Source organism: Acanthochromis polyacanthus, chromosome 6, assembly GCF_021347895.1.
Source record: "Acanthochromis polyacanthus isolate Apoly-LR-REF ecotype Palm Island chromosome 6, KAUST_Apoly_ChrSc, whole genome shotgun sequence".
Classification (NCBI taxonomy): Eukaryota; Metazoa; Chordata; class Actinopteri; family Pomacentridae; genus Acanthochromis; species Acanthochromis polyacanthus.
Genome location: NC_067118.1, coordinates 10,869,732 through 10,894,782, shown reverse-complemented (window position 1 = coordinate 10,894,782; position 25,051 = coordinate 10,869,732). Strand labels below are relative to the sequence as shown.

At 37.2% G+C, this 25,051-nt stretch overlaps 1 protein-coding gene across 1 annotated transcript in view; it reads left to right on the top strand.

Moving 5' to 3' along the window:
• The first annotated feature begins 2,057 nt into the window (after positions 1-2,057).
• Positions 2,058-25,051, top strand: part of bsna (bassoon presynaptic cytomatrix protein a) — a 242,960-nt gene continuing 219,966 nt past the window's right edge. Inside the window, 1 exon segment of the mRNA XM_051949918.1 lies at positions 2,058-2,506. Coding sequence (XP_051805878.1) covers positions 2,316-2,506 — 191 coding nt within the window. The 5' untranslated portion in view covers positions 2,058-2,315.

Genomic DNA, 25,051 nt, shown 5'->3' with positions numbered 1-25,051 from the left:
ATGTTGAATAAGGTGTAAATGTATATAGATGGATGATTTTATTATGATTTTATTAAGAGATGCTGCTAAATAACAGACATACAAATGGGTCTAAAAACATAACCCTGTTTACACTGCTAGCCATCTTTTTATTGTATATTATAGAAAACTAATATTTTGCTATATTATTAAAAAGACAGAAAACTCTTTAATCCAATTCATTTTTAAACTTCTCTTTGAACTTCCATTTTACTCTTCATTATGCTGTCTTGTCCAGATAAAACCAACGTCAAACTGAACAAACCTTCTCTGTGTGTAAAATCCGGAAGTTGTGAGTCTCCTGCAGGTGAGAGAGATTCTGGTCACGTGATGCTTCAGTGCAGTCCATCCTAGAGCCTCTGCGCGTTCACGTGCCTCTTCGTGCCCTCCTTCCAGTGAAAAAAGCGTCATGTGAGCACGCGCTCACGCTGGAGCTCTCTCTCTCTCTCTCTCTCTCTCTCTCTCTCTCTCTCTCTCTCTCTCTCTCTCTCTCTCTCTTTCTCGGCAGTCAGAAACATGTCCACAAGTTTTCGAGTTTCTGATTCCATATTTTTGATAAATTCTATCACATTGATCACAGCAGGACCTCTGGTGTTTATTATTCCACAGTCTGATCAGACAGTGACTTTTTAGCAACTGAACATTTGCATTTTCACATATATTTACATCATCCTGCACATACACAAGTAAGTACACTACTACTACTACTACTAGTACTACTACTACTACTACTACTAATAATAACAATAGTAATAATAACTTCCTGATTAAAAGTGCATTTAAAAAAAACAAGTGAAAATGTGTCAGCAAGAGTGGCAGAAAAAAAGAAGTTAAGAAACAGCAGCGAACTGTACTGTTCAAGAACTGTAAAAATAATTGTAATATAAATAAATAAATAAATAAATACAAATAAAATGAAAATAATTAAAATTATCCGTGAATAAATTATATTTTTGTGGATGTAAATGTAGTAAAACTGATTTTTATGGTCACATATTGTAAAATATATATATAAAATATGTAAAAATACAGATTTAAAAAAAATACAGGCAAATATGTAAAAAAAATGGTTTTAAAAAGATTTATCATTTTTCATTCTTTAAAATACATGTTTGGTTTTTTTTGCTGATATAAATGTAATTTTTAACCCTTGCAAAAAAATGTAAACATTTAATTGGATATTACTTGTGGTTTTAGTATTTTTTTCTGATGTGCAATTAAAAAAAAAAATCAGCTCTCATACATAATTCTTTCAAATAACAACAGCTATCTGTAAAATAATTTGCACTTTTAAATACAGTAAAAGGACATTAAAGATGTATATGACTAATTTTACAGTCAAATGTTGTAGAAGAACAAATTCCTGTTTCTAAAAGTGCAAATTTTCAAGTTGTTTTTTACAATTTCGTACGTGATTGTACTATGGACTATACTACAGACTGTACTATGCATTGAAAATGATGTAAACCAATTTTCAGTCTCTAACACATACAATTCATCCAAATGACAGAACATATCTGCGTTTTTTTCTCATTTAAACTTTTCGTGTGAATTAACATCTCGGGATTTTACTAGTATTTCCTTCAACTGAACTTTAAAACAAATCACAGGCATATTTTTTTTTCTGTGATTGTACTAAATTCTTCATGAAATTTATCAAAAGGAAACGTGGTAAATTACAGTAAATTTCAGTTAAGCTCACTTCTGGCAGTGTAGATATTCTGTTAACATTGCAGAGCTCGTTTATGTGCAGAGAAGATGCAGTGTTCTGGGACAACACGACCTGAATGGACCCAGAGATTAAAATAACATTATTTTCTTCATCTCTGCTGTTTTTCTACCGACCAGAAACACCTCTGGGTCAGAAGTTCCTTCCTTCTTCGTTTATCTCCGCTCTGCTACTTGTTTCCTAATCTGCTGCTCCACAGGGACTCATTTAACTTTGATCTAATCTAATCTAATCTCGCTCTTCTCGCACCTTTTTTTCCTCCCCCACCCCTCCCTCCCTCCCTCATTCCCTCTCTGCCGCCGTGCCCGAGCCGCGCGCTCCCGCCACCACGTCAGGAGGAGGCAGGCTGCTGGTGCTGAAGCTGACGAGGATGATAATGATGGCGGTGATGGAGGAGCAACGCTGAGTTTCGCGCTCTAGCTCCTCTCTCTTTCCTCCTTTTTATTCATTATTTTTAATCGCATAAAAACGGAGAAATAAAATCAGAAACCATAGCGACTTGAAGGCGACGCCGCCGATCTGACTTGACACCTTTTCTCCACCTCCCGCCCGACTCCGGAGCCGAGAGATGGGGAACGAAGCGAGCATGGAGGGCGGCGGGCAGCCCGGGGAGCCGGGAGCCCAGCCGGGGATGATGGGCTCGATGATGCCCGGAGGACCAGCGGGGGGACCGGGTGCAGGACAGCACATGAAGCCGGTGAACGGAGCCGCTGCCGGGGGAGGAATGGGAGTCGGAGGCCCCGGGATGGGAATGACGAGGTAGGAGCAGCGGTGGTTGATGTTTATTTATTTTATTTTGGAGGTTTCGGGTGAAGTCCACTCCGAAAGGCAGCCGAACAGATGTCGTCTGATTTGAGATTTTGCGGGATTAAGGGGTATTTCCGAGTGTTTCCCTGGTGCGTAATTACGACCCGGAGAGAAGTGACAGCCCACCTCGGTCTGTGGAGGCTGGGATAAAAAAAGTCAGAGATCTGTCCGCGGTGCTGGAGCACGTCTCCACATGCCTTTCCTTCCCATAAAACCCGCTCTGACACTGCATGTTGATGTGTCTTCCAAACACCGAGCCCGGCGCTGTGCGTAACGGCTGCTGGAGTCCTTTTATTCCACGGTGTCATGTGCTGCTCTAATAGTATTTCCTCCTTCCTTGGCTTGTGCTTTGGCGTAGTGTGCGTGTGCATGTGCGCGCGTTTGTGTGGCATGTCTCTGACAGAATAAACACAACCGCAGCTTTTTTAAACATTCTTTTCTGTTCTGCTTTTATCTGTGATTTTTGCGTAAAATTGCAGCATTGACGCGTTTTTGTGCGTGATGTTGGAGACGAGATGCAGCAGGATGCTTGTTTCCGCATGGGCGAGGGGGAGCTGCTGGATGTGTGTGTTTTTCGTGCGTGCGTGTGTGAGTGAGTGAGTGTGTGTATTGGTACGTTGAGGGGCTTGCCTGGATATGTAGGCGTATGTTTGATGATGTGTAGTACTGGTACTATCAGCGACGCCACCGTTTCCCCGTACTGACGTGGAAACATCTGCTTTACCGACACAATCTACAAACATGCGCATAAATATGCGTTCTATTTTCTATTCGGCGACTCGGAATGGATCATTTGCAGATATTCTGGGTGTGACACAGAAATCCAACATATAAAACATTCATTTAAGCCAGTGACAGCAGTCAGATGTCTTTAGGTAGGACGCCATGTGAGAAAACCGTAAACCCGCCTAGATTTTTTGGTAAAATAGATGAGCTCCTGCACATTGATCGACAAAAAAACATAAACATAGAACAACCCAACTACAATAGTATATGTCATTATATAACATCCACAGTTGGTTAAAGATAATAAGAACATTATTCTTTTGCATTATGAGTTGAATTTTTATGTTTAAATGTGCATATGAATCATGACCCATCAACATATAAACTAATTTACATTCATTCATGTTTATTTTTTGTGTCTGTGTTTGTATGTTTTTTTTGCCGTTGTTTTTTACAAAATGAATTTTCAATTTTTTTTTCTTAATCCATTAATCAGTAAAGAACTAAGTCTTCTCCATATATTTAGGAAAAGCCTGTGATATAAACAAAGCTATGAATGATATGAACAACCAGTAGTTTAAAAAAGACCTTCAGAATATAGATTATTAAAAAATGGACAGCTTGATGCATGTAAATGCTGCTAAAGTGAATATTTCCAGCTCAGAGTATTAGAAAAAAAATGATAATCATGTATAATTCAATGAACTGTTAGTGGGAAACCATATTTATGAGTAAATATTTTCATAGATGTCACCAAAAACTTCCCTGATTGATGATTTACATCAAAACAACTATTTTTATTTATTTTTTGCATTAGAAGTTGAATTTTTATGTCACTGCATGATATTAACAAATGACATATGAACAAACACCTCTGTAAAAAATATCTTCAGAATATGGAAATACAATTGGACAGTTTGAAGTATGCAAATGCCACTAAAGTGAAGATTTACACTTCAGAGTAGTAGACAAAACTTTAGAGAAAATGGGAATAATGTAAAATTCCATACATCTTCATTGGAAAACACTGTTTATCAGTAAGAATTTTAATCTGTCACCACAAAACTCACACAGTTAATTACTTTCCTTTTTTGCATTACAAGTTTTCCAAAAATGTACCTTTGAATATAAAGAAGACTCAGTCAAATCACAATATTATAGTGATGACAAACATTCCTTTTGATATTCATTTTTTACCAGAAATTGAGTCAAGGTCACAATAAATAACAACCCGATTCTACTAATGCAAAGCTGTGGATGCGTGTGAATACCATGCTTGATTGATGCATTTCTGATGGGTTTTTGTGGCACTTGTCTGAACTGTGACATATTATGGAAATGTCTGAACAAGTCTGTTGTTTTTAAATTACATTCCATGAGGCAACATCTATTTCTAATGTCATCCCACTCCACTGACATCAACAGTATTTAGTCTGCCAGATTAAAATCAGCAGCCCCATAACACACATCATGTCACTAAATCAGTGCTTTACACATATGTAACACACCAGAACTAGAACGAGAACCAAAACCATGTGCTGTCCTGACATACAGTGGGTACGGAAAGTATTCAGACCCCTTGAAATTTTTCACTCTCATTGCAGCCATTTGCCAAAATCAAAAAAGTTCATTTTATTTCTCGTTAATGTACACTCAGCACCCCATCTTGGCAGAGAAAAACAGAAATGTTGAATTTTTTTTGCAAATTTATTAAAAAAGAAAAACTGAAATATCACATGGTCAGAAGTATTCAGACCCTGTGCTCAGTATTGAGTAGAAGCACCCTTTTCAGCTAGTACAGCCATGAGTCTTCTTGGGAATGACACAACAAGTTTTTCACACCTGGATTTGGGGATCCTCTGACATTCTTCCTTGCAGATCCTCTCCAGTTCTGTCAGGTTGGATGGTGAACGTTGGTGGACAGCCATTTTGAGGTCTCTCCAGAGATGCTCAATTGGGTTTAGGTCAGGGCTCTGGCTGGGCCAGTCAAGAACGGTCACAGAGTTGTTCTGAAGCCACTCCTTTGTTATTTTAGCTGTGTGCTTAGGGTCATTGTCCTGTTGAAAGGTGAACCTTCGGCCCAGTCTGAGGTCCTGAGCACTCTGGAAGAGGTTTTCCTCCAGGATATCTCTGTACTTGGCCGCATTCATCCTTCCTTCAATTGCAACCAGTCGTCCTGTCCCTGCAGCTGAAAAACACCCCCACAACATGATGCTCCCACCACCATGTTTCACTGTAGGGATTGTATTGGGCAGGTGATGAGCAGTGCCTGGATTTCTCCACACATACCGCTTAGAATTGACACCAGAAAGTTCAATCTTGGTCTCATCAGACCAGAGAATCTTATTTGTCACAGTCTGGGAGTCCTTCCTGTGTTTTTTGGTAAACTCTATGTGGGCTTTCATGTGTCTTGCACTGAGGAGAGGCTTCCGTTGGGCCACTCTGCCATAAAGTCCCGACTGGTGGAGGGCTGCAGTGATAGTTGACTTTGTGGAACTTTCTCCTATCTCCCGACTGCATCTCTGGAGCTCAGCCATAGTGATCTTTGGATTCTTCTTTACCTCTCTCACCAAGGCTCTTCTCCCACCATTGCTCAGTTTGACTGGACGGCCAGGTCTAGGAAGAGTTGTGGTCGTCCCAAACTTCTTCCATTTGAGGATTATGGAGGCCACTGTGCTCTTAGGAACCTTGAGTGCTGCAGAAATTCTTTTGTAACCTTGGCCAGATCTGTGCCTTGCCACAATTCTGTCTCTGAGCTCCTTGGGCAGTTCCTTCCACCTCATGATTCTCATTTGCTCTGACATGCACTGTGAGCTGTAAGGTCTTCTATAGACAGGTGTGTGCCTTTCCTAATCAAGTCCAATCAGTTAAATTAAATACAGCTGGACTCCAATAAAGAAGCAGAACCATCTCGAGGAGGATCAGAAGAAATGGACAGCATGTCAGTTAAATATGAATGTCGCTGCAAAGGGTCTGAATACTTCTGACCATGTGATAGTTCAGTTTTTCTTTTTTCATAAATTTGCAAAAATTTCCACATTTCTGTTTTTTCTATCAAGATGGGGTGCTGAGTGTACATTAATGAGAAATAAAATGAACTTTTTTGATTTTGGCAAATGGCTGCAATGACACAGAGAGTGAAAAATTTCAAGGGGTCTGAATACTTTCTGTACCCACTGTAGCTTAACGTGACCTGACATGTCTCAGTTCAGGGATCCTCCGTACTGTAGCCCCTCATCATTACAGCCTTCTGCACATCTTCATCAGTGGAGATGAAGTAGGCCTACAGCTGTGATCATGTTCTATTTAGGACACATCCTAGCTTGGATTCCTGCCTCTATAGGCGAGAGGAGAGGCCTCTCCATCATTATGTAACGCTGAGAACAGATGACAGCTTCAGCTCGCCGCTCTGATGCATTATTGGCGCATTAGTGTAGTTTGGAGGGATTCGCACTCCTCCTTGTTTCAGTGTTTCCCGTCCACATTCCAGATTCTCTCCACAATAAAAGCCTTTTTCTGTAGCTCACATTAAGTATTTATGACGACGTGATACAAGGACATGTGACCAGATTGGAGCTCGTGCAGAGCGATCGCTGCCTCCCTTCCTCACCACTCTGCCTCACTGGCTGATACAACTTCCATCCTTTGCTCATCCATTCATCCTCCATCCATCTATCCATCCATCCATCCATCCATTCCTCCATCCCTTCTGTCCTTATCCTTCATCCATCCATTCATCCTCCATCCATCTATCCATCCATCCTCCATCCCTTCATCCTCATCCCTCCATCCATTCTTCCATCCCTTCTGTCGCCATCCATCCATCCATCCATCCATCCATCCATCCATCCATCCATCCATCCATCCATCCATTCATCATCCGTCCGTCCATCCATCCATCCATCCATCCATCCATCCATCCATCCATCCATCCATCTCTCTATTCTCTGTCCATTCAGCCATCATCCATCCCCACATCTACTCAACTTCCCTTCATCCATCTCTCCAGTCTTCATCCTTTCATCCTTCCATCCCTCAATTCATCTTCCTCCATCCTCCATCCCTCCATCCACCCAACTTCCCTTCATTCTCCCTCCATTCTCCATTCTTCCACCGGTCCATCGTTCATCCATCCCTTCATCCCCCATCCTCTATCCTCCATCTTTTGTGCCTTCATCCATCCATCCCTCCATCATTCATCTATTATCCTCTATCTTTCCATCCTTTTTCTTCTATCCCTCACTTCCTTCATCTTCCATTTCTCTATCCTCCATTCATCCCGCTATTTATCCATCCATCCATCCATCCATCCATCCATCCATCCATCCATCCATCCATCCATCAATCCATCCATCCATCCATCCATCCATCCATCCCCACATCTAGCCAACTTCCCTTCATCCTTCTTCTATCCTACATCCCTCCATTCTCCATCCTTCCATCATTACATCCTTCATCTATCCCTCCATTCTCCATCCTCCATCCTCCAACAAAAACCAACAACTCACTGCTGAAAACAATATCAGAATTTGCAGAATTTTTTCAGAACATTTTTAGAACAACAACAAATAAACAAAAAAAATCAAACAGGGGCATTTTTTAGCACTATTTAAAGCCAGTAGAAGTTGGACTGATTCAGAATAAACTACACGTGGACATATTATACTGTTGGCTGCTGAGGTTTGTAATAGCTTTGGTGGTGAAGAACCAGGATTTGATTGCTGGTTCAGTTTGTTGCTGAATTAGTGTGAAAAAAAACCAATAATATGCTTCATGCTCTATGGACCAGGTGTACTTCTATTTTTACTACGCTCATGCCATCATGAACCTGTAAATATATGTACAAGTAGCTCTCTTTAATTGAAGATCCCTCCCCCTCCATCCCTCTCTTCATCTCCCTGCCTCCCTTCTCAGCCAATAATCAGCAGCCTGTAAATGGATCTACTCTACAACGGGATGAACCTGGGTGCTGTGCAGGTTCTATGTGAGCTCAGATAAGGAGGGAGGCAGATACTGAGGTTGAAGGGAGGAGAGAGAGAAGGAGGGAATAGAAGCTGGCAGAAATAGATCAGGCAAACCTGGATGAACAAGAGGATAAAACCTTCAGGGATACAGGAAGGAGGAAGGGAAGTGTTGGGGAGGCGATAAATCAGGAGGTGAATGACACAGTTTGGTCCAGTTAAGGATCAAGAACAGATGGAATATGTTATTTAGCAAAACAGTGGATGCTTAAATTATATTGGACACATGTTGAAATATAAAATACCAGCTTGATCCAACTTTAAAATTGACAGAGAGACCGAATCAGAAGGGAAACTAACTGCTTCAATGATCTGTATATGATCTGTATATGATCTGTATATATATATATATATATATATATATATATATATATATATGCAGTCTCTACCCTGACATATACATATATATGTCAGGGTAGAGACTGCGATTTGGTAGAGTTGGAGTCTCTACCAGTAGAGATTGCGATTGTAATCTCTACCAGTAGAAACTCCAATTCAGTTCAAGTTGCATTGCCTACTGGTGCAGCTCTGAACTAAAGTCACACTTCAGTTTGAAACCAAAAATATCAATATTTAATGGAATTTCTGGTTTGCGTCCACTTGATTCTAGTATAATTGTTCTTGGTTATTGATAAGATAAATAGCATAATAGCACTATATGTTATTTCCGATAGGCGTGGTCTCACTGTATAATTCTTGAGCAGCTCACCTTTTTCAAAGTGAGGATGTTTAGATATCATAAGTAAAAGCCATTCATGGAATAATGTCCCCACAACAGTTTGAAAGGAAACATCCGACACCTGCATATAGTGCTATTATGCTATAATACTGATGCCAATTATAGGTAATCAAGAACGATTGATGATTGATATTTGGAACCTATACACAATAAGTGTAATGTTTTAACTGCATGTGACAGCAGAGAACCTGCCATTCGTAATGGAGTTCTTCATTAATAAGGGTGACTGTAACTGAATATGTAAAATAGAAACAGGAATGATTAAATTAGGACACTCTCCTCTGTTATGTGGGATCAACTGAGCAGTTTGTCTCATGTATTTTCTTAATCTTTCTTTGTTCTGTCACTTTTATTGTCCACTAAGGTCCAGATCTTAAATGAATTGTACTTTTCCAGACTCCGTTGCTGCCTTTGAACTTAGCTGCTAGCCATTAGCATAGCCTTGGCCACTATGAAAGAGGCTGATTTCCTGGTTTGTGTTTCTTGTTCAGTTTTGGTTCTGAGACCACAGACTGATGACAGAAGAAGAGAGGAGGCTGCATCAGACCTGAAGTAAAGCATTAAATTAATCAATGATCAGTTAATTAAAATACTGACGCCGTTAATTGGAAAAATGCCAAATATCGGCCACAAAATCCAGCCAGGCTAATGATTGGTCTACACCTAATTTAATGTTTTGGTGCATTAGTTGTGGCTCAATTTTATTTAAAAGATAGCTAAAGGACTTACATTTGCATTGGACAAATCTACACCTCATAATTTGATTCATTCAGAGTGAATGCACGACAATGTTTAAGTTGCAAACAGGAAATGCGGGGTTTTTTCTTTTAATGAAAGCAGACCTGTGTGCAGTTTTCTCAGTTCACTCCAGCTGTTCCAGCTTTGCCAGTTCCATGTTATCTTTAGGAGTTTAGTAAAATCAGAGATGCTATTGCATTTTTTTTATGTAACAGTCATAAAAACTTTTTTAAATACATTTTTTTCTGATATCAGCACCTTCCTGGCATTTATACCAACAAGTAGTTTAAGATCGTTACCTCATTATCTATGACATTGACATTTTTTATTGTGTCTTTAAAGAATTGCCCTTTAATGTATATCAAATCCTTTTGTCACTGAGAACAGTCACTTTGCATTTCACTGCAGGTGACAAATGAAAATTCTTGAATCTTTAAGAATTGTTGCAGATAACAACAACCAAAAACAAGAAGTCAATATAAAGAAGTTCTGAAAATGACTTGAAAACTGTCTTCAGTAAAAAAGGGGACATTTTTCACTCAGTTTCATGATCCAATCCTAGAATATCAAATCTGGGTCACTGGAGAGTTTGAAATAAATTGAAAGATGTTGTATATTATGGAGGAACAGCCTCAAATACTTAATTCATTTATTTCTATTTTTTGTTGCTTTTTTGAAATATGACATGATCAGCCACCTTGCTGGCATTTATATTAACTTTAAGGTTAAGATCTCTACTTCCTTATGTATGACATTTTTCTAATTCTTCAGTGGCTTTTTAAAAGAATTGGCCTTTATCTAAAATCTATTTGTTATTGCATTTCCTGTTTGAGCATGTGACAAAAACTACAGAATTTTGAACTGGAAGAGTTGTTGCAAATAGAACAATCAAGACTGAAATGTCACTATAAAGAGCTGAAAAAATACAAAAAATTTCCATATTTAAAAAAAAAACACAAAAATGACCAGTTAGTCAAAAGAGAGAACATTTTTCATTTAGTTTTGAATCATAGAAAACACAAATCAACATCACAGGAGAGTTTAGCAGTCACGTTGGATTTGACTACACAATCAAAATCGAAGAAGTCAAAATAGAGAAGGACTGAAAATAATTTCAAATAATGTCTGCATAAAGAAAAAACTGCCATCAAAATGAACAGGAAGTCAAAAGAGGGAACATTTTTCATTCAGTTTCAAGAGCAAATCCCAGAAAAAATATACAAATTTTCATCACAGGAGAGCTTGAAAAGAATTGTCAATACTGGATTTAAAATACGGCAAATGGTTTGCAAGTGATAAGTGGAAAATAAAGGCATGAATTCATAGAGAAATTACTCAGTGAGGGCATTTGATGAATAGAAAGAACACAGATGAGAGAGTGAAAAAGCAGGAATGTAGTGAAGATATGAGGCGACAAAATGGGACAGAGTTTCTGTCCAGATGGCAAAAGGAAAAATGATTGAAAATAAGAGAGAAGCTCAGATTTGCAGCACATTCGACCATCCCATCACGTGTTGCGTCTGACTCGACTCATGTTTGCAGGTCTGTTTGTCATGAAAAGGCTGCGAGTGTGTGCATGTGTGTGTTACGCATGAGCGCTTCAGTGTTTTGCAACCAGTAACTGTGAAGAGCTGCAAACGCTAGCGGTCGTCACAATTTATTCCCCTTTTGCACAGTTATCCAGCGAATCTGTGCGGGAGAAACGAAGAAGAAGAAAAGCATGTGAAGATTGAGTAGGCTGTTGTGTTTCTCTGCACACTCGGGACCAATTTTCACTTTCCAGAGAGGTTTGCATGTAGGACGTTTGTGCGCGTGTGAATGTGTTCGAACGCAGAAGTGTGACTTTGTTTTGTCACTTCTCACCAAAAAAAGCAGCAGCCCATCGTTGTCACGTTCGGTGTGAATGTAAAGTACAACCGAATGTGTTTCTTTGAGATGTTTTTTTTTCTTTGCTGACAGTCCTGCTTAGAGTGACACCATAATTTTCTCACATCAGCAAAATACCAAACACTGATACCATTCAGCTTGTGATCCACTCAGTGGGCCAACGGGTCTCACTAGTTGTTCCATTGATGCTCTTATTTTCTCATAAATAGCATTAATTCAACAGAAAAGGATGCAGAGTCACAATAGGGCCAAACTGGAATTTGCCATCAATCCTAAACTTATTAACAGGTTTATTTAAATGGAGATACTTATCAAAAATATGTGAATTTATATGAATTTCCTTAAGATTTGAGGATTTTGAACCAAGATGTTACATTTTGCTACCCACCACCATTTTTAGAACACCAAATAAGGGAATATCTTTTTGAAAAATGGTGTTTAGTATCCCTCCAGTACAGTTCCAAAATATTTCATGCCGATATGCAGTGAAGCTATTATGGCGACACATAATGGTCCAACATCTTGAATAAGATGGTATTTCCTTTAATTTGTCACCCATCTGTATTTTTTGTTTGCTTTACCAGATTACACAAAACTAAAAGGCCAAATTTCCTAAAACTCGGCAAAGATGTGAAGGATGGCCGAAAGAATAGCCCACTAAATTTTGACATGAATCTGGATCACTTTAATATAATACAGCAAAAATATAAATGCTAAAGACACATAAGACTATTTGGGCATTATAAACTCCATAACAAGCTGAAAGATGACAACTCTGACATTAGTATTTTTTTTCATCCACATGACCTCTGTTGACCCCATTTACTGCTAATTAGTGTAAAATTGAACCGATTACTTTTTTTAGGTCTTTGACTACAAAATTTAAACGTTTGGCTACGTTTATCAGCTGGCTGTTAGCGAACTTGGCCCCAGCTGCTGAGTAAAGAGGTTGAAATGCTGAAATTAAACTAAACTGTATATTGGATATGCTTCAAAATAATTCTAATAATTGTTCATCTAATAATTCTCTCCAAGACAAAGCCTTTCATATTAAACACAGATTGATTCATTCTTACCAAAAAGAGCAAACGCTCCCACCCATTGTTGATGCACTTTCTTAAAGAAGGTGATCAAGATTTGTACTAAAATTTAAAGAAGTTTACTTTGTCCATTTCCCACCTTTCTACCAAGTTTTATAAAATTTGACCTGGGAGTTTTTGTGTAATCTGGACAAAGAGCCAGACGAAGAAAGAGCACTAACAAATATAGATATATAATATAGATGGGTGACAAATTAAAGGAAAAACGATCTTATTAAAGTGTTGGACCACCACAGAATGGTGTTACTACATAATTGCATTGAATTTCAAAGTGTCTGGAACTCTACTGGAGGGATGGGCACCATTTTTCCTAACGATATTCCCTGATTTGATGTTTTAATGATGGTGGTGGAGAATAAATGTATAATATGTGTATGTTGGTCCGTAATCTTTGGGTGGAGATCTGGAGACTTTAAAAGCTATAACAGGATTCACATCATTTTACTCAAATCATTCGTGAACTCTTGTGCTTCTGTGGATGAAAAGACTGGAAAAGACTACTTCCATCAGTTTTCATTTGTTTGTATTAATCTCCAATAAGCATTCCATCTAAGGGCACAAACACACCCACCCCCAAGCAGCAAAATGCCCCAAACAACTCAACAGATCTCCTAATTGTCAAGGTCAAGCTTGACGTTTTTTTTTTTCAGATTTTTCTTTTATTGTGAAGAATGCATGACTTTTTAGATGTAACTGAGCAAAGTTAACCAACAAGACCATCAGAAACTCATCAAAACTGGAGTTACAGTCTTATCGCAACATAACAACAAAATACAGATCTCAGAATTCTGGTTGCTTTGGTTTCCACAGGTGGTTTCATTTTGTACTTAAAATAGCTTCTAATTTCTTCACATTATCAATAAATATTTGCTTTGGATCAGGTATTGTAGAAATCACCTTATTGCGTCTTTGATAAGTTACCTTCTGTGTAAATTTCGTGTTTGTTGTTTGTATACGTCCTTTATGGTGCATTCAGGGACACGCCGACATGTGAGTTCCGAGGTTCAGCTGCTTGAAGGCATCACTTGTACGAACTTTTCTGTTGGAAAACCAAACCCTGGAAAAAGAATGACATGCAAACATGAACTAATTTGAATTTGTTCAGTTCTTTCATTCTGTTTTCAGGCCAAATTTGATATTGTAGTCCGTGCATGAATGCACCGTTGGGTTTCACAATCATTCCTCATTTCAGTACTAGAGCAGAGAGGAGGGAAAGAAATAAAATGAGATGAAAAAAAAATGTTTAATAAAATTATAGATAAAATCCAATGTTGATGAAAACGCACACAGAGATTAAATAAATCTTTATTTTTTTGAGTCCGTAGCTCTTGGAAGCAGGTTCTTTGCTATCATCTTCACCAAAAGTAGCTCAAACTGCAGCCTGGCCTCGCCTCAGTCATTCTCCAAATAATTCTCCAAAAGTTAATGTGTTAGAGAGCAGGTGTGAAGGAAAGCAAGTGTGTGATTCAGTGTGTGGGAGTGTTATGAAGGTGTGAGGGACCGACAATCAGACTCTCTATATATTTACGCACCCTGTTATCGGGAGGCCATGTTTGCGGGAGCCTCCAAATACTAAATGTGTTTTGGTGGCTGCATCTGAAGATAAGATGGCAATAAGCGCAATATCTCAGCCCAAGACAGTATTAGTTTCTCAGCACATAGATGCTGTCGCTAGAGCTTATGAGTGAAACCCAGAAATAACTGGAAGAGGAGCGACGCAGCGATCTGGGGGGGACGAAGGGTGACATCTGCAGAATCACAGGGAAGAAACTGATGGATAAATGGATTATCTGTTGCATTTTTAACATGCATAGGCTCAAAACTTCCTCAGTTTTAAAGAGAAAGTGCAGGATTTTTGTCCTAAAGGCGTTTAAAACTGCTGGAAGTTACTCACCGGTGACTGAACTTCCAGCAGTTTAGCCAACAGACAGGCTGGAAAGTAAAAAAGCTTAATTGCATCAGAACACAGGCCAGAAATGCTGCTAAATTACACACTCTGCAGGAAACACAACTGCACTGAGAAAATATGAATTCAGCTCTCGTCAAGGTTTTTACTCGGTTTATGAAATGAGGTGTTTTTTTTCAAATGTCACTCAAGTCAAGTTTAGGTATTCATTTTTAGTTCTGTCTCTTAAAAATCACTTTCCTCTCCAACAAAACTGCATCCTCAATTCATCTTTTGAAGTAATTTCTCCTTGATTACAAATATGTTTCTAATCAATGTAAAAAAAAAAAAAATTAATGATATTCATCATTGCAAAGAATTTTAACATTTAACAACAAGAATGTTCTCAAAAAATCTTCAAGAAATGTGTGGAAAATGTTCTCTAGGCCTCTGATGACAGAATGTGTTTTTATAAAAACCTTTATATCAACAAAGGTGGAACATTTTGTCTGAAGATGTTTTGGGGATGTTGCGGTTGAGAAAGTTTACTCTGAAACGTTAAATAATGTTACATGACAACAAAAGAAATACATTCTCTTGCAACATTCTTTTTAAAGTGAACATCCTGGAAACTATAATAAAACTTCCCAATAAAAGCGTTACTAGAACTTTGCAAAGACAAAGAACCTGTGCTGGTTTTATATCAATATTTTGCACATTTGTTGCAACAAAGTTCAGTTATTTCACGTCTTTGTCAGTAACAAGTGGAAAGTGTAGCATGGAAGGAGATGACTATCCAACACAGAGAAGAGCATGATCAGAAATATCTTGCTAGTTATTCTGTACTGTGAAGCTGATAACCAAGTAGTAAAACTAGTTATCTTACATTTGTTGTATTTAATTTTTATTGACATTAATTTGCAGTCTGACAAGTGATAACCTAAGCATTAATTGCATTTTTGCAGTTTATTTTTAGCTCATGTCACAGATGCGTTGGACCCGGCCACACCCTTTGAGCTTCCATGAATCGAGGATCAAAAGTCCAGATTTTGGAGGCTTTCTGGTTTTGGCTGTGAGTCACAGAGTGCTGCATCCATCCAGAGCTCAGCAGGGATTTGTAACAGACACCAGTACAGCCTGACCTCATGTAGCATCGCTGCTAAATGAACACCACAGGTCTGCTCAGTAACTCCATCCATCCAACCGTCGACCAAAGGGTCGATCAGGACAACTAGAGCCTCAAATGTAGCTTAAAAACATCTTATATGATTATAATTTACTTACATCATCTGTTTCAAGACCTAGAAAGTCTTTTCAGTGCAAACATCTGCCTTTTTATTTTATTTTTTTTAACACCGCAGAGGAAATCACTGCCATCCAGAGCTCACTGATTAGCCCTTCAAGGCCAAAAAAAGGACCCATTCACATCTTAATCATCGCTCATGTTCCTTAATACCCCTTCAAAGAACATCATTAGGAGTCTATCACTTCATCACAGATCATTTGTTTGCTGCACTTTGGGCTAAAATAGTCCAAAAACTACTTTCTGAAGTCTTTGAAATACTCTGAGCCGGGCTTTTAAGATGATAGATCTATCGCAGATCACACAGAATAATTTGCATTTACCTATTTTACATGTTTGAAAGAATAAATTCAGACAGGAAAACCCGAATATACTCGACATCCTTCCAGTAAGCGTTGATTAAATCCGCTTTTTGCAATATGGATGTTCAATTAAGGCCATTAAAATGTTTTAGACTAAACCTGAAAGTCTTAAGAACTCCTTAACTTTACAAACAATCTTTAATCTTGTCAATTTCAGGAGCTGAAAAGTTAATGTGGAAATGCCAAGAACTGCATTACTGTAAATGTCCACTTGAGGCTCCAAAGGAAAATCAACCCCCCGCATAGACTACCTTGTTAAATGTGCAACTTTACACCTGAAATAAACATGTTTACAACCTGGAACAAAACCAGTTTTGGCCTCTATGGCTATTTTTTCCCTTCATGACAACTGTATAAGTGTGAATTTTAAAATAACGTACACATTTAAATTGCATTGAGATTAAACATTATGCATAAATACAGGTATGAGTGACATCGACCTCCACCTCTTTGCTCACTTTTGGATTAGCCAGGAGTTAGACGGGGCCAAGATGGCGGGTACAGTCCAACTTAGCATCAAAACTGTTTTTCAGGAAACTTAAAGGTGGCATCACACAGGGTTTGTCCATCTTTGTATACAGTGAAAGCTTTATTTTTGACTCAGACGTCTTTCAGAATGCAAAAACTCAGCAGAGTGAGTGTTTCATCTGTTAACAAAAAGCTTCTGCTGTCATTTCTGCTGAGTTCAGACAGGAAATACTTCAGCTTTCAGCAATAAGAGGCGAGTACTAAGAATAAAAACTAAGTAGGTGTTTGAGATTAATCAGATAGTTTCCCACTGTATGCTAATTTTGGTCTGAAGGGACGAGAATCAAGAGTTGTCTCGCATTTCAAGCGGAAAGTCAAACTACAGAATAAATGCACAAAGGGACATTTTTGGCAGGCAGTTACTATAAATACATGAGTTGACAAAGGCAATGAAATTTATTTTCATCATCCCTGCCCACCCATATAGCACCAAATAGACAGATGTGCTGCCAGTGAGAGAAAGAGTGGAGGATTTTTTATTTTATAGAGCTGTTTTTGGAAGAATGACAGAATAAACGCTGATTAATTTCTCTCTCTTTGTCTGAGAGTGTTTCAGCATCAGGTGATCTAACTGTGGGGTGAGAGGCCTTCTAACCCGGCCAACAAACCCTCTCTGGGTGATGCTTTGGTGTTAACAAACTGAACTCGGAGGCAAACATCTGCGGGGTCAACGAGCAAACTGCTCAGCTCCTGCCAGAAAAACCAAACATCAGGAGACGATTAATAAGCCAGAGCTGGTGAAACTCCACTGATGCCGAGGCACAAACTGGCACCACCATCCTGTCCTGACAATTACCTGGATGCAGGTGTACTGTCTCCCTTTGGCTTTGGTTACTGCCGAGCGTTTTTCCAATCAAACACAGCAGACTGAACAGGAACGGACTAATCCATATAAATCTGGCCTGGAGGACAGTTCATGAATAAGACACTTCTTCTAGTAATAACTGGTCTGAGCACTGAGACTGAGCAACCAGCAGAAATAAGAGAGTGTGCTTTGTAAAATACATCCAGTGTTGGGTAGAAATGAGATAATCTGGCCTCAGTATGCTGCTAATATTCCTGATGAGCAACATCTGTATCTGAAACGGCAACTCTGGCCTTTAAAAGCTTTTTAGCATTCACAAAAAATCATACCTATTTCAACAAAACACATCAGAAACACAGTACAGTAGGAGTTAAAATCATATTTATGTTTTAATTGGAATCCAAAGTGTTCTCTAAAGTCACTGCCTGATCTTTTAATTAATCAGCTGTTATTTACGACGCAATCTTCTCTTTGTGCGCATTCGCTGGAATTAAAATTACTTTCTTTCACATGCTTTACTTTTTTTTTTAACATCCTTTTGTTGCTGTTTACCTTTTAATGTAAGAGTCCGGTTTTCATCACGATGGAGAAAATTACTTCTGAATACTTTCATTTGTCTTTTTATGGGTTTTTTCTATATGCAGGTTCAAAAGATTTTGGCCTGACATGAATGCGTTAGGAGAACCCAGTAATTATAGCACATAAAAATGCTATAATTAAATGAAGCTTCAGGAAAATACGATTAATTAATAATAATGGTAATAACACTACTGCTGCTGCTGCTACTACTAATATTAATAGGATAATATTAATACAGATAATACAGATTATAATAACAATAATAACAGTGATAATATAACAATAACAACAATAATAGTTATGTTTTGATGTTTTTATTACATAATTATTAATATGTATTCTTATTATTATTGTTGTTGTTGTTAGTACGATTAATTTAAAAAAAATTTGTTCAGCTTTAATAATTAAAAAAGTATTTTACTGAAAATAATATGATAATAATAAGGATAATATTTATTTTTATAATTCTACTAATTGTTTTAAATATACTGCTTAGATTAAATACAAATAATGTCAGTAATAATCACTTTTTAAACTTTACCTGTGCATTATTATGATAGTCTTATTGCAGTCTTATTACAATAATTATTACTTTATCAAACATATTTAAATGTAATAAATTTAAATGTAATAAATTTTCTTTATTGTTTAAGTAGAAATTAAGTCACAAGAATAATGTTTTATTCACAACTTGTTATTACGGAGTAACCAAAAGGAAAATAAATGTTGTCAAGTAAAGAAAGAAATGTTAAAAGCCAAATTAAAACTTCAATTTAATATAATAAACTAAACAGTAGACATAAAAACTTAAAAATTTTCACTTTTCTGTCAGAGCTGTTACACCAGCCTGTCCACTGCATAACATAAAATAGCACTCCAATTTTAATATAATAGTACTTAATTTTAAATGTATATACTGTATTATTTGAGTATAATATAAATAAATACAAGTAAATGCTATTATGTTATCCTGAATGCTACCATTGCCATGCTGTCATTATTCCAGTGTGAAGGCTCAGTAAGAAACTAAACGGAAGGCAAAGGTGTCTTAATTTAAGTTGCTACGAATTCGACCATCGTTTACAAAGACACGGCAGGTTTGCTGAGTTCTACTGCTTCATGTCTGCGGTTAAAAAGCACTCGACAACTCTTTTCCTCTGACTTTCATTTGTTTGTCAGAGAATATTTTGCTGTCTCTGCTGTTTTCTTCCTCTGCAGCAGTGAAGGTCACGCCGTGTTTCTTCATTATGTCGTTGCCACCTGACAGTAAATGTTACCTGTATCAGCAGACTGTGTGTGCATGTGGTATTAGTGTGTGTTTCATCTGAGGTTTTCCTTCTGTATTGCAAAGTGTGTTGATGGATGGATATTTGCTGCATATTTGTTTATCATTTACTGTGGTCAATTCAAAAATGGAGTGTGAAAAAAGAGCAAAAAAGCAGTTTCTCTTGACACAAGATCAGTGCTGACATGCAGAGTTTACATCACATTTTAGCTAAAAAATCCCGAATTTCTGCATTTCAAAATGAGCAGTTATTACATACTTAGTGTTTGTTCTGTGACAACCGAGCCGAGTTTCCCTCCAAATGTCCGAGTGTGGTTTCCAGAGCAGCTCTTCTCCTGCAGTCATTTGGCCTCGGTGGGGGTTTGGTACAGCGGAAGACACTGAAATGGGATGTTATTGTTATCAGCGTGAAATTAGGGAAAAAATGAGATTTTGAATTTAGGTCACTTTGGATGATGTGTTCAAAGGTTTGCGACCGGTTTTTCAGCAGCTTCAAAAGGATCTGTAGCTTCTGCTCTCAGGCCGACGTGTCTGATTTCTTTACATGAATCCAGTAATGAGCGAATCCTGTTCCAGTGCAAACAAACAAAAACACGGAGATGCTCAAAGTCTGCAATTTTTACAAATGTTCTAAATGTGTCTGTAAAACATATAGCCGACCATGAAGAGTCACCAGCTGGTTTTTACATTTTAAAACTTGTTTGGCATGATTGATTCTGATGTGTAATGACGGAGCTACAGTAAAAGGAATTTACAGAACGAGCTGAACAAAGAGAGAAAAAAGAAAAAAACAGAAAAGAATGAATGTCGGATAGACATATTGCATCAAATACTGTCAGTAACAAAAAGCAGTTTTGACTTTCTGAGCTAAAGCAGCTTCAATCACAAACATTTTAGAGTTTCCAGAAGCTGTGAAATACGTTATATGGTCTCAAAATCTCAGTTAACACAACTTGTAATGCATTTATGCTGCATGATGAACGGCAATGTGAGAACAACTTCTGTTTCAAAAACTGTGAAAACATTTGTTAAATAAAATGTTAAAAACCATCCAAAAACAAAACGTTCTATAACTGTAAAATAGTTTGACATTTTAGCTGATTTAAATACAGTAAAATGGTGTCATTTTGTGGTCAAACACGGTAAAAGAAAAAATATGAAATGTATTTTATGCATGTGTGATTAACAGCACTGTGAAAAAATGTATATTAAAAAATGGTGAAGACATGACAGCAAAGGAAACAGAAAATCTCATTTAAAAATGGTAGAAAACTGTAAAGTTCAAAAATGTACAAAACAGTGAGTTTTGCACCAAATATTGCCATTTTCCTTAATTTTTTAGGGTAGTGTTCTTGACTTTGATACAATATTAAACTATGACATGCAAATCCAAGCATGTAGAAAAGAGAATTTGCAACTGTAGTACTAATGTTAGCTTTCACGCACGTTATAAAAGCTTGGGGCATTATTAACCACACTTGATTTGCAATTGTGTGTCTTTATAAGGAATGCTCCTTGGGGGGTTGAATAATTTTGAAACTGCACTAGTTATTAAAATTAACATTTTGTGTGGAATTTAGAGAAAACCCTTGTATTATTGGTTACATTCAGCTGTTTAAAATCCACTTGTATGTTGAATTTATTCCAAACAACTTAAAAGTTGTAGATAGTGCTTAAAACCCAAATTGGCACTGGGGGTTGGATCATTTTGGTTGCAACTGTAACTACAATAACAATTTATCATTTTTCATGTTATAATAGATTTAAATTTTCTTTCAAATAAGGCAGATATTTGTAAAATAATGAAATTTTGCTAATTTAAATAGTGTAAGAATAATGTCATTTTATGGTCAAATGTAACAACAAATTATTATTTGTAAAAATATCGTTTTTTTAAATCTTATTTACAGTTCTGACTTGTAAAAAAAGTGTATACATCTAAATTACTACGTTTTTATTATCTTTAACAGCAATATGCACAAAAAATAAACTCCTAGAAATTGAGAGGAGCAGTAAACTGCTGAGTTGTTGTGGAAAATACTTTTGACAGCAACTGAAACTCTGTTCAAGCACTAAATGTAGTTAAAATCCACAAAAAAGTGGAAGTTTGAACATACAGGAAAAATGGTAAAGTCTTCACCAAAACAAAGATTTAAAGTTATTCTTCAGGTTTTAAATTAGAGAATAAAATTTAGACTCCAGGCTCTTTCAGTCTTCAGCTGTAGGGATGTAATTAATCCTTAGATGTATGAGTGGGTCAAAAATGACAATATCTTTGTAATGAAAAGTTTCTTTCCTCAAAAGAACATGATTTTTATATCATTCTGTTTGATTTTTTAAGCTCATTTTCATACTTTTAAGACCTTGTAATATTTGTGTCACTACCCCAAGCTCTTATGACTGATAATATCATACAAGCGGTGATGAAGTACACAAACCTGGAGGGACGGAGAGCAGCACCAGCTGGAGGAAAAGAGTGGAAAAATGTCATAAAATGGATGTTGACATTCTTCTATTGTTGTTCTGTATAATAGTCTTCTTTTTCAGTTTTCAAAATGTTATGTTAATCTGTTATGAAGTCAAAAAGAAACATTTCAAACATGAACTCATTCTTGTGTGAACAAAAATATGATAGAAACAATAATGTAATTATCATTCTTAGCCAAAATCACCAAAAAAAATCCATAAAAACACATTGATTCTTAGATGAGTCATTTTTGACTCACTTATGGGAGTGTGGGGTCCAATCATATGTTCATCTACGGGTTAAAATTTTTAACAGGTCAGAAATGAGACAAAACAACGTGAGGCTGTTTGTGCTGTGAAGTGAGCGGCCGTCTGTTGAGGCTCTGCAGCTCTGCTCCACTTTTCCTGCGACACCTCCATGTTTGTCCCTGATTCTGTTTGACAATCCTGCATGACAGTTAATGAGCAGAATAAAGGGACCGGAGAGTTGGAGATAAATCCAACAGGACATATTGTGGCACAGCAGTTCTGTTCAGGTCCGACTCTGCCAAGGACAGGCTGCATATCCTCGCCGTCCTGCAGCAGCCTCATAACTCCAGTCCTGCCCTTATTGATTTTATCCGGCCTGTATTGAGAAGCCACTCGGTGAGCTGCCGATTTTCGTGACCTTCAGGCCTCTGCAGCATGATTAAAACCTCGGCTCCAAACCAGTCTAATGCATTAAACAAAAACATGATCAGTTTTAGATGAGTTAAATTCTCTAAATTCTTTAACAATGTGTTGGAGTCAACTTCACCACTGCAGACTGAAGCCTGAAGGCAGCGTTTTTAGTCTGGCACCGCTTTCTGTCCATCGGTATTTGTAGAGCAACTTTAAAAAAAAGCATCCACCAGCCTGTTTGGATGTACTGAACACAACCAGGCAACTAATTCCAAGAAAAAACCCAACAAAATACTAGATTTTCATTATAAACCATTGAAACAACAGTGTTCAAGCTGGAAATGAGCTGGATCACTGTGATGAGCGTTAAACGTTACATAACCAAAACAAAGAACGAAATGATTCAAAGTGATGAAATAACTGCAAGAACATGAACCAAAAAAGTTAAAAAAAAAAACAACAACTCCAAAAGCTAGATATTGCAGCACAGCAGCAGTTAAACCAAAAAAATCTGTCCTCTCTTTGCTCTGACATTAATTTACAATGACGCGTCGCCTTCACTGTCACCGTTAAAAGTAGTTTGATGTCGTTCTAATGCAGGAAAAAGCTTGACGGCCGCTTTAAAGAACAAATGTGATTGTATCCACATCATCTAAAGGCAGGTGCATTAAAAAGAACAGCAGCGGAAAGAGAATAATGTCTCAGCTTGCTCATAAGCCACAAATTAAATTTAAAATAGCAGCAAAATAAGCTGCAAAATGTTGAACTGAAGAATCACTGACACTCACTGAATGTTGCATTTACTGAAGTACATACAACAGTTAGCCTTGGTGCATTATAGCAAAAAAAAAAAAGTCATTTGGATTAAGATGAGCAGTATAAACTGTAATATTGGCATTAATAATGATAATCTTTGTGCCAATTAGACATTTAGAAATGTCCTCTGAAAACTATGTAACTGCAGAAATTCTTTAGACTTTAAGGAGAAAAAATGAGACAGTTATAGAATATTATAAGTCGTGTTCTGTTTAATATTTGAAAGAAGGACTGGCAGCAATGCCTGTTAAACAAAATGCATAAGATTTAAGTCAAATATTATAAATCAAATAAAGTGCAAAAACAATAAATTCACAGATTTTGTTCATTGCATGTTTTCTAGTGAAATGATTTTGTGTTTCATAGATTTTTTTTCCTATATTAACACTAACTTTCAATAAACTGACAGACCTAAGTTCTGCAGTGAAACAGCTTTATTTTGACAGACCTGCAGTTATTAGAATTATCATGAATTCATTCAAATGAAAAATCCAGTTTTGTTTTGTTTTGTTTTTTGTTTTTGCTAAAAAACCTCCAGCAGTAATTGAAAAACTAAAAGTACCCTTTCTGTGTGTTATGACCCAGTTGGGTTTAAAGATCGTCAAGACAACACCAGACTTTACAAAAAAGAATTGTATTTAAGAGTTTTATTCAGCAAATCAACAGCTTCAACCTCCATATCAGTGCATCCTTGTATTCTTAAAATAAAATCATCTACATATTATGTTGGATGTAATTTGATAAATGTCCATAAAAAAGCTAGAATGTGGATTAATCATTGAAAAAAAGGATTACTCTCAAATTTGAAAAAGAAATTGAGAGAAAACATCTGTCAGTCATCCGGTTTTTATAATATCACATTCATTAGTTGATTCAACACTTTCAGACGCAGCTTTTGAGTGAGAATTTATCACTTTTGACTTAATAAAAGCTTGAACTTTGTGGAGTCGCTCCACCTGTTTTATGTTATGAATCGCTCACTTTCCTCCTGAACTTCTGTCCTTGCTTGATGCTGATTCAGTGATTAGTCAGCATTACTTTCCTGAACTCCTATTGTTATCATGCTGCATTCAGATTTACAGTTTTAATTGAATTTAAAGCCTGAAATGAAGCAACTAACAAACAGGAAGAGACTAAAAGGCCAAATCACAACAAAGATGCACAATTAGAAATATTGATAATATTGATGATTGTGAAGACTTTTTTTTTTTTTTTTTTTTTTTTTTGCAGCAATCTGTGTCAGGAAATAGTTGGAGAGAGGTGCTCTATTTATATCTCTCTGTCCCATTTCCTGGCCATTCTGAATGTGAGCAGCACAAATTAATCCTTTTATTAGACATGCAGCATGAAATAGCTGCTGATGCTGCTAGCGGGGCTAAAAGATGGCTGGTCTGGGGAAATAATATTTGCAAGTGAGATGGGAGGAGAGAATTACAGAGGAAAATGCTTTTGTTAAATGTAGCGAAAAGCAGAATGCTTTTTTTACACATCATATTGACAAATATTATCCAAAATACGAGTGGGTTGCCATAGAAACGGCCGACGAGCTGAGCATCAACCTCTAAATTTGCTTTTAGGATAAACAATGCGCCTAAAA